Below are 13637 nucleotides of genomic sequence, written 5' to 3'. Positions count from 1 at the left end.
AACATAGTGCATTAAACACAAGAAATGTAGCAAGCTCAAAAGCTTTTTGACAAGCTTCTCACTTCTCATGAGGAAGTGCCTTCTCACTTCTCGTTTTCATGAGAACATGGCTTTATGAATAAGTTTGCCATATTCAAGTAATTTTGTCCTTCCACTATGAAAACTATATGCCACAAATAAAAGTGCAACAAGCCCAGATCTGTCATGTCAAAAGATGCATGCAAGCCTTAAAGGTTGCAATATCTTCCTCATGGGTCCTATGAGAAGCATGCCACTCATGTAAATCACAATGAGCATAAACTCCACTTTTGTCTTCGTAGCATAGAGGGTACTTTAAGTTGAACTATTATAGAAGCCATGTGCAATCAAGTAAATGTGTATATTTTCATCTTGGTGCCTACTTAAGGCCATAAAGAGCTTTCTTCAACCTACACACTTTATTTTCCTATCCCTTTTGCACAAAACCACAAGGTTGAGAAATGGTCAACATTGCCACCTGCCTTATGTTTAAGGTTGTAAATCTACTTTGTGCCAATGGAATTCTTGTCATCATAAGGCAAGTAAGTCAAGCTCCATGTGTCATTCTAATGGTTGAGACCATCATCTAAAGTATCCAACCTTCACCTAGGAACTTGTCTAGAAACTTGTATCCTACCATCCTTCACCTAGGAACTTGTCTAAATGAAAGAATCATTTTCTCTCCTTGTCTTGCATCCTCAACACTTGATTCATCAATTGGCAATTTGCCTATATATCAGTCATAATAGGCTGATTGTGATTGCTATACTAGGGTGCAAAACATAACTCATATTGTGCAAGTGTAGCATGGTATTTGGCACATATCATGGTGGCCATATATCTTGCTATTTTGCACAAGATAGCAAGGTTCGACTGGAGAACATCACGTGTCTAATAGCTATCTTGTTTGAGGGATGCTAGAGCCTACATCCTATGCTCATTGTACTATACCCCAAAAATATGCATTTGATAGATTTGTACTATAGACCACAAATATAGCTTTATCATCACTAGCTTGGTTCTACATTACTCTAGCATCTGAGAATATACTAAGCATCTAAAGACATGATCGTGTGAGACTGAAGGGCCTTTTTTGGACCAATCATGAGGGGATTATTTGTCTATAAGACTTTTGTTGGCATCGATTCAAGACATAAGCTGCACACATGATGGCCTCTAGTGTAAGGCACAAGGCATTGGTGAGTATATCTTTGTCAACTAAAAAGCATGAGACTCCATGTACTCCCCTCCTTGATGATCTGTACGAAGATTCAAGAATACCAACCCCAGTTTCTCAATTATTTTTAGTCATGGAAATGCTTGAATTTTAAGAAGACTTTGACTTCGCTCTTAAGGCATAAACCATAGAAGCGAAAGTAAGGTTTTCCAGCTTCATATGAGTGTAGTCATCAATAAAGATTAGAGAGTAAAAATATCCCCCAAACACAAACACTGTATAAGCTACAATCTCCTTATAGCTCTTGTTGTCCCATCCTTGGGGAATGATGCCCAATGCATCTTGCCTAGAATTCACACCTCACATACATGCCAAACGGGGGCCTCAATGCTAAGTTGGTAGTTCAGAAACCATGTCTTTCTTCTTTAATCACGATTAAAAGTAGACAATTAAAATACAAGTGGTCCAAGTGGGCATTCTCTAGGTCCGCATCCACCATTTCAACAATAGGGTGTATGCAAGTGTCTGGAACATCGAGGGACATCATTACTTTTACCTCTTTCTAAGGGCAAGTAATACATTTTAATGCATCAAAACCAAAAATCACAGTGCTTTTAAAACATTTGATAATTTGGAATATTTGAAAAGAACTTGGTATTTCTATTCTGAAATCCATGAAATGCTTTAAATTATGCTGTAAAGTAGTGGACATCACTTAAAGTGTACCACTGTATCTTGCGTTTACCCAACAAAGCAAGCATCAAACTTTGATAATAATTCAACTTATACAAGCCATGGAATAGTGTTCATGAAGCAAAAATGGTGTTGCCATCATCCATGTCATGAACCGTGCATCCAACTTGAAAACTAGGCCAGACCTAGCAATGGCAAAAGCTGACAAAAGTTTCTTCTTAATTCTAGGAGTGCATAATACATCTAAGATTTTAAGTGTCCCACCATTGGCAGCAATTTGTGGGAATGAGGAGTTGTTTGCACATGTGATTGTGCCTCTATGAAATGCATTGATGTGCTTACTAGCACTACTATCAAAATACTACACGAAAAGGAAAGAATCATAAAATAAAGGATCGTAATTATGTGCCTATGCATAGTTAATAGACATTTTGTCTCCACTAGATATTCAAAGTATCAGTCATTACCAGCCCAACATCTTTCTTCTTCTTCTTCTCTATCCTCTTCCGGCACTCATTGATGGAGTGGCCAAGTTTTTAGGAATAGTCCCATATCATATATGGCAGGTATGAGTATTGAAGGCCTATAAGGCCTATGGGCTAGAGCATTCTTACATAAGCCAATACAAGTTAGCTACGAATTAACTATGTTTCATTTAGCTACAAGTTAGCTTACTACGAGTTAGCTATGTTTCATTTAGCTACAAGTTAGAGATTCCATCATCATACTACTTCATTGCTATATAGAAAACATGAGCCTTGGCTTAGAGGAAAAGAAAATAGGACGAAAGAACACGATGGAAGTCAACAATGCAATAAAGAAAGATTTACATCACAGGAAAGCGTCAATGTTTATGACTGTTTCGTTTAAGTAAATTTGAAAACTTATTGGCAAAATAAGTACAAAAAGTTTATACATAGCACACAAACATCAAGTTTTCTATTGAATATTATTCAAAAATCTGGTAAACAATGAATCAAATTAATGCTAGGATGCATACAGAAGGGCCCGAGGGAGAAGACTAGGATATAATAGTAGAATTCAAAGCAAAGGGAGGGGAAGGAAATTATGAAACTTGTCGTGACACTCAAACCTTAAAGTCATGAAAGAAATGCCTATACTCATAAGATAAGCAATTGTAATACCTTCTTGAAGGCAAGGTGCAATCATGCACCAACAACACATATCTTACTTGGTATAACTTTAATGTCTTTGTCTAGCGCCATAAGGATGTTTGCCACCATGTCTTTCAAAATTAACATTTGCAAGTCTTCCACCTTGCTTGGCAACGGTAACAAAACTGGTAGCCACACCTGAATGGATGCCGCATGGAAAATAAATAAAAACAAAATATGATGACATGGTGCAACAAGAGTACATGCAACAATGCATAAGAAACTTAACAAATAGTTGCCCAACCTATGCAAACACTTCTAGAAAAGTAACTTCCCCTAAACATAACTTTAGGCATGCCCACAAGGAACTGCAACAATAAGTGGTGATGGGTAGGTGACACTGACGTGTTATGTTAGTACAAGGTAAAAGATATTCATATGCCGTACTTGAACTATTGCTTGATGAGTAGGCCAAAAAAGAGAACATGCTTGAATGGCCATTAAGTTATTAGTTAAGAGAGTCTATTAGCTTTTACTAAAAATACAAGAAGCAACAAAAAATGCTATGTGAATGTCCATTCTTGATACTTTGAAGGCATTCGTTCCCTATGTCTTTATTGGTTCTACCATTGAGGGGCACAAACTATTAATCCTGGTACTTATTTTGCTGATTCAATTATTAGGTGTCCTAAATTCCTAATATTTTGACTACACATGCTTTTTCCACACCCCCACGCACTCACACATGCATGGCCAATGATGAGGGACACATCTGCACTTGGCTATGTTGCCAAATAACAAGGAGTCATCGATCAGGATTCAACGAGGACAACCGCTCAAGTGAGCAAACGCCTCCTATCTAAGTGCCATTGCTCCTCAAATCATGCCAAGTTTGGCTCTTCTTGAAATGTGGCGTGGAGAGTAAGAAATAGAAGTTTCCTTTATGAAAAAAAATGTATTTCCAAAACTTCAAGCCTCTCTCTCTCTCTCTCTCACACACACACATTTATGTTCACTTTTTTCCAATGAGTGCATTGAAAGAGAAAATTCACGATTTATGTTCACTCTTTTTCAGCATGCACTCATTGGAGCAACATGTGAGTATTCTATTTCTATCCCACGAAATTCTTCGGGCGGGGGCTCTCTCTCCTTCTTCTTCTTAGTCCTCCCTTAAAATCCTCCACATTTTTCTCCAATAAAAGACAAAAGCATTTAAAACCTCCCTTAATCTCTCTCTCACACACACACACACACATCCACACCCACACTCGTACCTGCATGTCATGTGGTTACAACCTTGGCTGCGTTGAATCATCATTCGACACTGTTTGCACCTCTTCCAGTTGCTCATGGCCGCAAGCCTGTGCAGCTTTAGGTAGTCCTCCTGCCTCTCTTCGGGAGGAAGCTCCCAATACCTCTCGCAAGTCCACGGAACATGTGATGGAACCATACACCGCGTGCAAAACTCTCGTCTGCACCATACACACCTCACTTCTGTGGATAGCCTCGCTGCTGATCCTTCCGCCCTCTGTAACATTTCTCGGCAATTCGGATACGGGCAGTAGAGCCTCTCCCATGGCGGAATTAAGGCTTCCGCTAGTACTCCATGGAGTAAGACGTGTAGCTCCCTAGGCAGAATCTCCTCGCATTGCTCCACGGCCATCTGGGTCCGGCAGTGGGGCTCTGGACAGAGCGGAGCTCGTCTGGAGTGCTTGAGCTCCACCTGTGCATGCTGGGCTATGCACGCGAGGCAGAAACCGTGCGAGCAGCTGCTCAAGCTTACCATTTCCTTCAGCTGCTTGTCGTCTAAACAGATCCCGCAACGTTCCGTGATTGTTTCCGTTATATGGGTTGCCGAAATTAAAATGCACACAGATGTCACATAGTATCTAACAATTCTGTAGTCTGAAAGAACCATACGAGAAATTTCCCGACCCAGAGCCGGAATCGAGAAGATCGTCGCCATCGCCTGCACTAAACTATATCGAAGAGTTCTGTAGTCCGAAAGGAGCATCTCGCGAATTTCCCAACCGACAGACATCATCATGTCCCAAGCAACGAGATAAGCGTATGTAAGATTTCTGAGGTCTGAAAGCAGCATGTCTGAGATCTGTCGAGGCACGAACATCACAAGGTCCAAGAGAAGACCTTTAGTCAAGGGACGGAAGACGTTCCCGGCGAGGGGAATGAAGCTGCGATTGGATGGGCACGGATGAGGTTGTTGGGAATCCTGGACGATTTTTGAGGCCATGTCTTGTCTGTCTACGGTGAGTGTGTTTGTGGGTGAGTCCGATTCAAGTTTTCAATACTTTCTCCAACGAGCATGATCCATAGTCTTCGTGGAAGCGCCCTAGTCACGCTCCGGAATCAGGGTTGCGTCCCTTACAAGCAACGAGAGGGTCGACCATTCAGAACATTTCGTCGCAGGAGACTTTCTGGAGAGATGGATAGATACCTGCAAGTAACAATTAACCAGCTCCTCCTCCAATCGTATCCACCTCCTCGAATTTTATCCACGGAATGTGCTCGCTTTCAGAATGATCCAAAAACTCCTAGAACAGAAAATCACTCGCCTTGCTTTTACCCCAATGCCTTCAAAGTTCTAATCTCAGATTATCTCGGCACAACAGCTTCCGCCGACCATCTTTGCTAGCTCAATAGAGTATGCCGATGAAACCCGCGATATATGAGGATGAGTGGTGTTTTCTGTTCATTCAAGTTCGAATAGCACGAGCAATGGGTGATGCAGTATGGCGGCGTGGGTAGTGATCTGTGTCAAATAAATTTGATGCCTAAAGTAGCCGATTACAATGTAGTTTGCAAATTACGATTATGGACAATGGACATTCGTTGATCACAGCTACAAGGAATTCTTGACCAATCTCTATATAGTGAAATGGTACAAAACTAGAAATTCACGCATACTAGGACAAAATTCTATTTCCTATCTAGCCAACATAGTGCTATCTAGGAACTGTGAGTTTTGTTTGCAGAAAATGAAGTGGTTTCACATTCCCTACATAGAAATTGTATATCTTATATAGCTTATATAGTGAGATCTAGCAAATGTGAATTGGATTCTCCATTTCCTATATAAGAAATAAGGTCTTTGTCTAGGAAATGAGCAAGAATGTATATTTTCCTATTTGCTATTGTAATTGTCTACATACGAAATGAGTTGTTTATCTAGGAAATAAGAAAGTCTAACATGTATTCTCCATCTAGAAAAGCTTTCTAAATTTTAAGGAAAATGATCATTAAACCAATTTGAATCAATATTCCTTACATACATAACAAGCTTATATATTTATGTTATAGGATAATTATCTTGATTCTATGTATAAATTGCTACTTCATTTTCTATACATCCAAGAATTATTAAAATACTTTTTTAAATAAAAATTGATTCTAAGAACAAGACTTGAATTACCAAATTTTGTTGAGGTCTCTTTCTAACTAGTAACCTTTTACTTAGTGTCCTTTGATTTTATGTCCTTGTTGATGTACATGTTCCCCCCCCCCCAAGCCCTCCCCTTGTATGCATGCGCTAACACCCCCCCAAGTAGGCCTCTAAAGCTAAAGTGTGATCTTGATCCTTACTATTGACATGTTGAAAGTATCCTATTGGTGACTTGCGTAGCATGTACCCAATTTGGTCGAGGTCTCTTTGTAATTGGAAACCGTTTACTTTGTGTTTGCTCCTTTTTTTTTAATGTCTATTTGTCCTTTCTATCCAATGCAATCTGATTTTCCCGTCTTCCTTTACATGATCCTTGGCTTGGTAGTAGATGCGATTGATGTCAAGGTTGGGCAATTACTTCATCATCAACAAATGGGTACATCCACAAAAAATGCAGACTAAGGTACCCACAAATGTGCTTATTTTCTACACTCCAATAATGATCTCTCTGCTCATGCTATTATAAAGAATGGAATGAAAGTGAAGCCATCACAGATTCTGTATCCTTGATAAGAAAAGTAAGGTGGTCACACAAGGAGTATCCATCAATAGTCTTTACAAGATCAAGACAACCAAGATCACACTTAGACCACCTTACACAAAAGCTACAACATATGGTGCAAAATTAAGGTCCTCAATCTTTCTTCAAGGGACTAGCTATTCAATTGTTGAGTTTGTGGTATATGGTTGTCTCCGCCTAGGTTAGTATGAGCCACGCATAGGGCCATTTCAATGGGCTCTCAATTATTCAAATATGAAAGCCACACTAACCTTAGACATTGTGAAGGCTGTTTATCTCATGCAAACTATATGCCTATACCAAATAATATGCTATATGCCTATACCAGATGATAAGCTTAATGCACTCATTTCATATGCTTCAGAACTAAAACTCCTCCCTAATGTATTCCCAAATGCTTTGTTTCTTTCATATACTTGAGGGATCCATCAAAGCATTACACTTTGAAAGGGCCCCATAAGAAAAGTGTCCAACAGCTACTAAAGACTGATTGGCATTGAGCATTTTTTCGTTGAAAGACAGGCATCTTGTACTCATTGAAAACATTATAGTTCTTGGTTGGATCCAAGACAAAGGCAAATTGAAACACATCTTATAGTTGTTGCTCTTAGATTGTTAAAACGTGAATGCAGTCCAGCGAGAAAATACGAACATATAGATGAGACCCACTTGTCATGTGCACGGATTGGTGTCTGACGTGTACTGGGTACACAAGACTAGCTCAGGTAGCCTGGGGAGGCTTAGAGCTAGGCAGGCTTGATTCTCGGGTTGAGTGGCAAGGGTACGAACTAGTTAGAGGTCTTCGCTATTTTTGGCGCTTGGGGCCCGAGTCTATATAAGGGGCCCAGAGGTTCAATTCTCAAAGAGCTGATGGGAGCAAGTTTTGTTCCCAGGTGCTAGGTTTGATCCTGGATTGAGTCGTGGACGCACACCGGCATCATAGCATAGCCCAAGGCCCAGTAGCAGATCCCAGGCTTCACAGCGCCACCTGGTGGTATGGGACACCAGGTTGGTTAGGATCTGGTTGGGAGTTCGTACCAGTAGCTTAGCTCGTGGCTCAAAGAGGACATCTCATGATTTAGGATCACATCTCGTAGATGTCATGGTTGGGTGGTGAGCAGCCTGCTCAGTTTCCTCACGTTGGTGTGTTCTTGTGTTTGCTTGCAGATCAGAAGTTTTAGGAGTGATGGGGGCGTGTCAGTTGGTATCAGAGCCAGTTCCTGAGGTAGGAACTTTTGTTCCAATAATTTTGGATGATTTTTTTCCTCTAGGTATGCCCTAATTTCGAAATTCATGTTTATTACCCTGCACGTGCCTTATGGTTCATGGTTAAGAGTGGCCGTTAGATGGGGAAAGAAGGAAGGAGAGACAGAGAGAAAGGGTGAATTCGCAAGTAGCAAGGTGGAGTGGAAGAGAGGCCATGAGAAAGGTCGTCAGTAAGGGGAAGAGCTTGGGAGCAGTTCATTAGTTGTAGGAGTTGGCGCAGGAAAGAAGTAGGAGCGAGTTTCAAAATAAAAGAAGAGAGCAAGGACGGGATGGAAGGCCACGAGCAACCTTCAGGATGAGAGTTAGGGAGCAGGTATTGATGGCTGGAGTGAGGATGGAGATGTGCAGCAGATAACAGTCTCGAGAGACTAGCTTGGGTGCGAATCAGGCTGGGGAAAGCTACGTCCAAATTTGGGCTTGGAAAGCTGAAAGAAGCAAAAGCCCTACCAAAAGTAGGTGTCTATTTTTTTTGGCTTGCAGGCTGCTATAAGCCTAGAGTATGGCGATCTTTGTTCAGGTGGCCATCTCGCATGCTCTAGTTCGTAGTCCATGAGTGCGCATAGCCAACCATCCACCCGCCCTCACCTAGTATCACCCGTTAGCTCAGGCTGCTGTATCACAACTCTGAGTTAGGAACAGCCCTTCTCTCATATCCTTCCGGTTCGCCATCTTGCTACTCCTTTGCTTCACCACTCTCCCCTCTAACGAAATCTCCAAGCAGATCGTTGTTTGCTGCCTGCTTTGGGATTCCGTTTTCTCTGCTACCCCCTCCTTTCCTCACAACTCTCTCTCCTTTCCCTTTGGCCTTCAGAGCTCTTTCACTCCACATCCTTTATGGCTGATTCTGTAGACCTTGAGCTTGCGATGGGAGACCAGGATATGAACTACCATGCGGAGGATGACCAGGGTCTGTACGATGATCTGATTACGAAAAAAGCCTTCAGTGAATTCACCACTGCTCTTGATGGAAAGTTTGAGCAAGTTAACACGAATCAAATGGGGTTGACGCAGCAACTCCAAGGGATTCAAACTACACTCACACTTTTGACTAGCACTATTCAGGCGCTCACGCATGTGGATGCCATGGCTTTAGTGTTAGGTCCGAACATCACTGCAGATCCTTTTCCCGGAGATCAAAAGTCTCGTACCAAGGAGGTTGTTGACACTTGGTTGCACAAGTGGCAAGTACACTTCCAATTTCACCCTTACCCATATGACAAGAAAATACAACTTGCAATCGGGTTTATGTCAGGAAAGGCTTTACTGTGGTGGAAGGAACTCCAACCCAAGCCTGCAACATGGATAGAATTCGAAGGGGTCTTCAAGAAAGAGTTTCTGAAGGAGGAGGAAGATTATGATATCGTAGGCAAGCTCAAAGCCCTCGATATGTCCAAGCTGAATTTGACTTTTGAGGTTTATCTTCACAAGTTTTGGGATTTGCAGACCAGAGCTACAAAGATGGATCTAGTGACCTTGTTAGGTTTCTTTGTGGATGGTTTACCTGACTTGTACAAGTTACAGATCAAGAACAACAAGTGTACCACGTTGCAAGAGGACATGAATTACGCGCGCATTTATGATGATGCCATGGCCAGTGCAAAGGGAACCACAGTTGCCGACACGGGTGGGAAGAACAAGAGGAAGTTCTTCCAGTCTACCACTGGTACCGGGGAGTCGAAGTCTATAGACAACGCCTCCAAGAAACATTTGACTCAGGCGAAGAATGGTCGTGCCCGTTTCCTTCGTACCTTGAAGCTAAAGAAGGAAGGACATTGATTCTTCTGCGAGGAGTGGGGCCACACTAAGAATGATTGTCCTAAGCGCAAGAACCAGAAGCAAGCGCTGGGACCGAAGCTCCAGGTGGGTCCAGGTACCAAAGCTAAGGGAGCTAATCAAGTTTCGATGACTGGTATTTCTGTAAATGTCATTACCTACCCACTTTCTTGTAATTGCACTTTTAATACTTCGTTATTTGGTTCCCATGATCTTTTCCGAGTTTATGGAGAAGTTAGGGACCAAAGAGTTCACATTCTTTTTGACTCGGGCAGCTCTCACAACTTTGTTAATTACAAACTTGTGCAGAAGATGGGGCTGTCCACGATACCTAGCGATCACACCTATGAGGTGCAGCTTCCAGCTGGGAAGCAATTTTGGGATCGCAAGATTGAAGCGCTTTCTATCTGGATTCAAGAATACACAGCAGCTCTTACATGCTATGTCATGCACTTGGAGCATGTGGACTTGTTAATCGGAATAGAGTGGTTTAAAACCCACGATATTCGGATTGGATGGAAGGACCATACTCTTTCTTTTTTGGATAAGGACACCCAATTTTGTATTCAGTGTGATAATATTCCCTCTTCTCAGGGACCTATTGTATCTGCGATGTAGCTTCGGAATATATTAAACACTTCTCATTATGATGTCTATCAGTGTGTTTTGATTCCGCTTTCTTCATTTGTTGTCTCTCTTAATAACAAGAATGATTTAAGTGTGTTTGAACACCGTGAATTGAGAACGTTGTTAGATGATTTCATGGATGTATTCCCTGCTCAACTGCCGAAAGGTTTACCTCCAGAACGGGCAGTAGACCATCGCATAGATTTAGTACCTGGGGGGTGCAACCTATTAGTGTTCCACCTTATAGGATGAGCCAGCTTGAGGAGGATGAGTTAGCTTCACAGCTACATGATTATTTGAAAATGGGCTATATTCGCCCAAGTAAATCACCTTGGGGAGCACCTGTCCTCTTAAGAAAGAAGAAAGATACTTCATGGAGAATGTGTATAGATTATAAACGATTGAATAAAGTGACAATTAAGAATCGATACCCTCTACCTCGTTCCGATGATCTAATAGACCGTTTGGCCGGAGCGAAGTATTTCACTAAGATTGATTTGCATACGCGTTATCACCAAATCCATATCTATGCTAAACACATAGATAGAATCGCCTTCCAAACTAGGTATGGCCACTACGAGTTTCTTGTATTACCTTTTGGTTTGACCAATGCTCCTGCCACCTTCCAGCAAATGATGAACGATTTGTTCCGAGATTTTCTGGGCAAATTCGTTGTAGTGTTCTTAGATGACATCTTGGTATATAGCCGAACGCTAGAGGATCACATAGGACACCTCCGGATTGTCTTAGTTATTCTAAGACAGCATAAGCTCTATGCCAAGATGAGTAAATGTGACTTCTTTATGAAGGAGATCATTTATTTAGGACACAAGATTTCTTTTGAAGGTATTAGCATTGATTTGGATCGTATCCAAAAGGTTTTAGAATGGCCTATCCCTCAGACTGTGAAACAACTTCATTCTTTCCTAGGATTTACGGTATTTCAACGGAAGTCTGTGCGTGATTATTCACACATCACTGCACCCCTGACAAACATATTGAAAGGTCGTGGACGCAGGTCTACCCAACCGATCTCTTGGAATGACACATTGAACAAGGCTTTTGAAACCTTGAAGTTAACTATTAAGGAAGCACCCGTTCTTGCATTACCCGATCCTTCCCGGCCTTATGTTTTAGAGGCCGATGCGAGTGATTTTGCGATTGGGGCAGCTTTATTCCAAGAGGGCAGACCTGTAGCTTTTGAGAGTAAGAAGCTAGACGACACCCAATATCGCTGGCCCACACTAGAAAAGGAACTCTATGCAGTCGTGTATGCACTGAAGGTTTGGAGACACTACTTGTATGGTTCAAAGTTTCTTGTATTGACCGATCATCAACCAATCAAGTATGTGTGTGATGGGTCTGAGTTGAGGAAACGAAAAGGTAGATGGGCAGAATTAATGCAAGATTTTGATTTTGAAATACGTTATCGGAAGGGTTCGTTGAATAGTGTGGCAGATGCCGTAAGTCGAGTCAAGTTTGTAAATGCTATGTCATTTACGGAAATATCCTCAGACCTATTTCAATCCTTGGGAGGGCTTTGCGCAACTAATAGTTATTTCACTTCTTATTGGCAGAAAGTCCAAGATGGGAGCTCCATAGTTGACCAAGACTCAGGGATTGTGCCCCTACGGTACAGGCGACGGGAGGTCATTGGATGATTAGAAACGGCTTGCTGTTTCGGAATGGAAAGATTTGTGTGCCAGATGTTCTGAAACTTCGATCCAAGATTCTCTGGGAGTGTCATGATGCTCCTAGTGCTGGACATCCGGGTATACATCGTACTATGTCTCTTGTGAAGCATACCTTTGATTGGCCAAGATGTGTGCATTTATTGAAAACTGTGGTAGGTTACTGGGTTTGTCAGGTTACTAAGGCAGAACGCCTTAAAAGCGCGGGTTTATTACAACCATTGCAAATTCCAAGTAATAAATGGGAACGTATTTCCATGGATTTTATTACTGGTTTGCCTCGAACGCGCAAGGGTCATGACTCCATTTGGGTCATAGTCGACCCTCTAACAAAAATGGCTAGATTCTTACCTACTTGTTTGAGCAGTATGGTTTGCCCTCCAACATAGTCAGTGACAGAGACTCGAAGTTTACAAGTAACTTTTGGACACTTGTTTTTGAGAAGTTAGAAACTACTCTAAGTATGAGTTCTTCAAATCATGCACAAACTGATGGTAGTATAGAGAAGGTCAACCAATTGGTTGAAGATATGCTTCGGGCATATGTTTCTAAGAGACAACCTTCATGGGAAGATTATCTACCTATGATAGAATTTGCTTATAATAGTGCAAAGCATTCAAGTACTGGTTACAATCCTTTTATGCTTATGTACGGGTTTTAACCTAAGTCACCAGTTATGGTTGGATTAAAAGGAATCCAAAATAATGCTGCAAAGACCTTCTTGCTAGACATGCAGGAAATGTTACAGTTTGCCAAGGAGTCTATTAGAAGTGCCCAAGATCGGGACAAATTTAATGCTAATAGACATCATTCACCTAAAGAGTTCTCTGAAGGAACGATGGTATATTTGCGAATTCCCAAGGAATCCAAGAGCCTAAGTAGTGGTTTGGTTCCAAAGTTATCCCCCAGATACTGTGGTCCGTTCAAGGTTATTAAAAGAATTGGACCAACTGCATATCGACTAGAATTGCCTCCTAATGTTAAAGTACATCCAGTATTTCATGTCAGTAGACTGAAAGAAGTGTTGGGTGCAGATGATCAACTTGTTTCTCCTCAAGAAATAATAGAAGTTACAGATTTGACTTTTATTCCACACGAACCTGAGTGTATTCTTGAATTTCGTGAAAAACAGATTCGTAATAGAACTATCACGGAATACAAGATCAAGTGGAAGGATTGTGTTGAGGGGAATGCAACATGGGAGACATTACAAAACCTCCAAAGGACATTCCCGTGTTTTTTAGCGAACTCATGAGTGAATTCTTAGAGGAGGGGAAGTATGTCATGTGCACGGATT

General features: G+C 41.5%; 1 protein-coding gene across 1 annotated transcript; it reads right to left on the bottom strand.

The window, feature by feature from the left end:
• Positions 1 to 1964: 1964 nt before the first annotated feature.
• LOC147904866 (E3 ubiquitin-protein ligase RSL1-like) lies at positions 1965 to 5450 on the bottom strand. Its single transcript, XM_087395976.1, has 2 exons — positions 4278 to 5450; positions 1965 to 3201 (listed from the first exon to the last, which is right to left on the bottom strand). The coding sequence occupies exons 1-2, from the start codon at positions 5252 to 5254 to the stop codon at positions 3144 to 3146; spliced, it is 1035 nt and encodes a 344-aa protein (XP_087252102.1). The 5' UTR covers positions 5255 to 5450; the 3' UTR covers positions 1965 to 3143.
• Positions 5451 to 13637: the final 8187 nt, after the last annotated feature.

The sequence above is a fragment of the Dipteris shenzhenensis genome, chromosome 2 (genome assembly GCF_047967505.1).
Source record: "Dipteris shenzhenensis isolate YYH24624 ecotype China chromosome 2, Dip_SZ_1.0, whole genome shotgun sequence".
Lineage (NCBI taxonomy): Eukaryota > Viridiplantae > Streptophyta > Polypodiopsida > Gleicheniales > Dipteridaceae > Dipteris > Dipteris shenzhenensis.
This window is presented reverse-complemented; position numbering and strand designations above follow the sequence as displayed.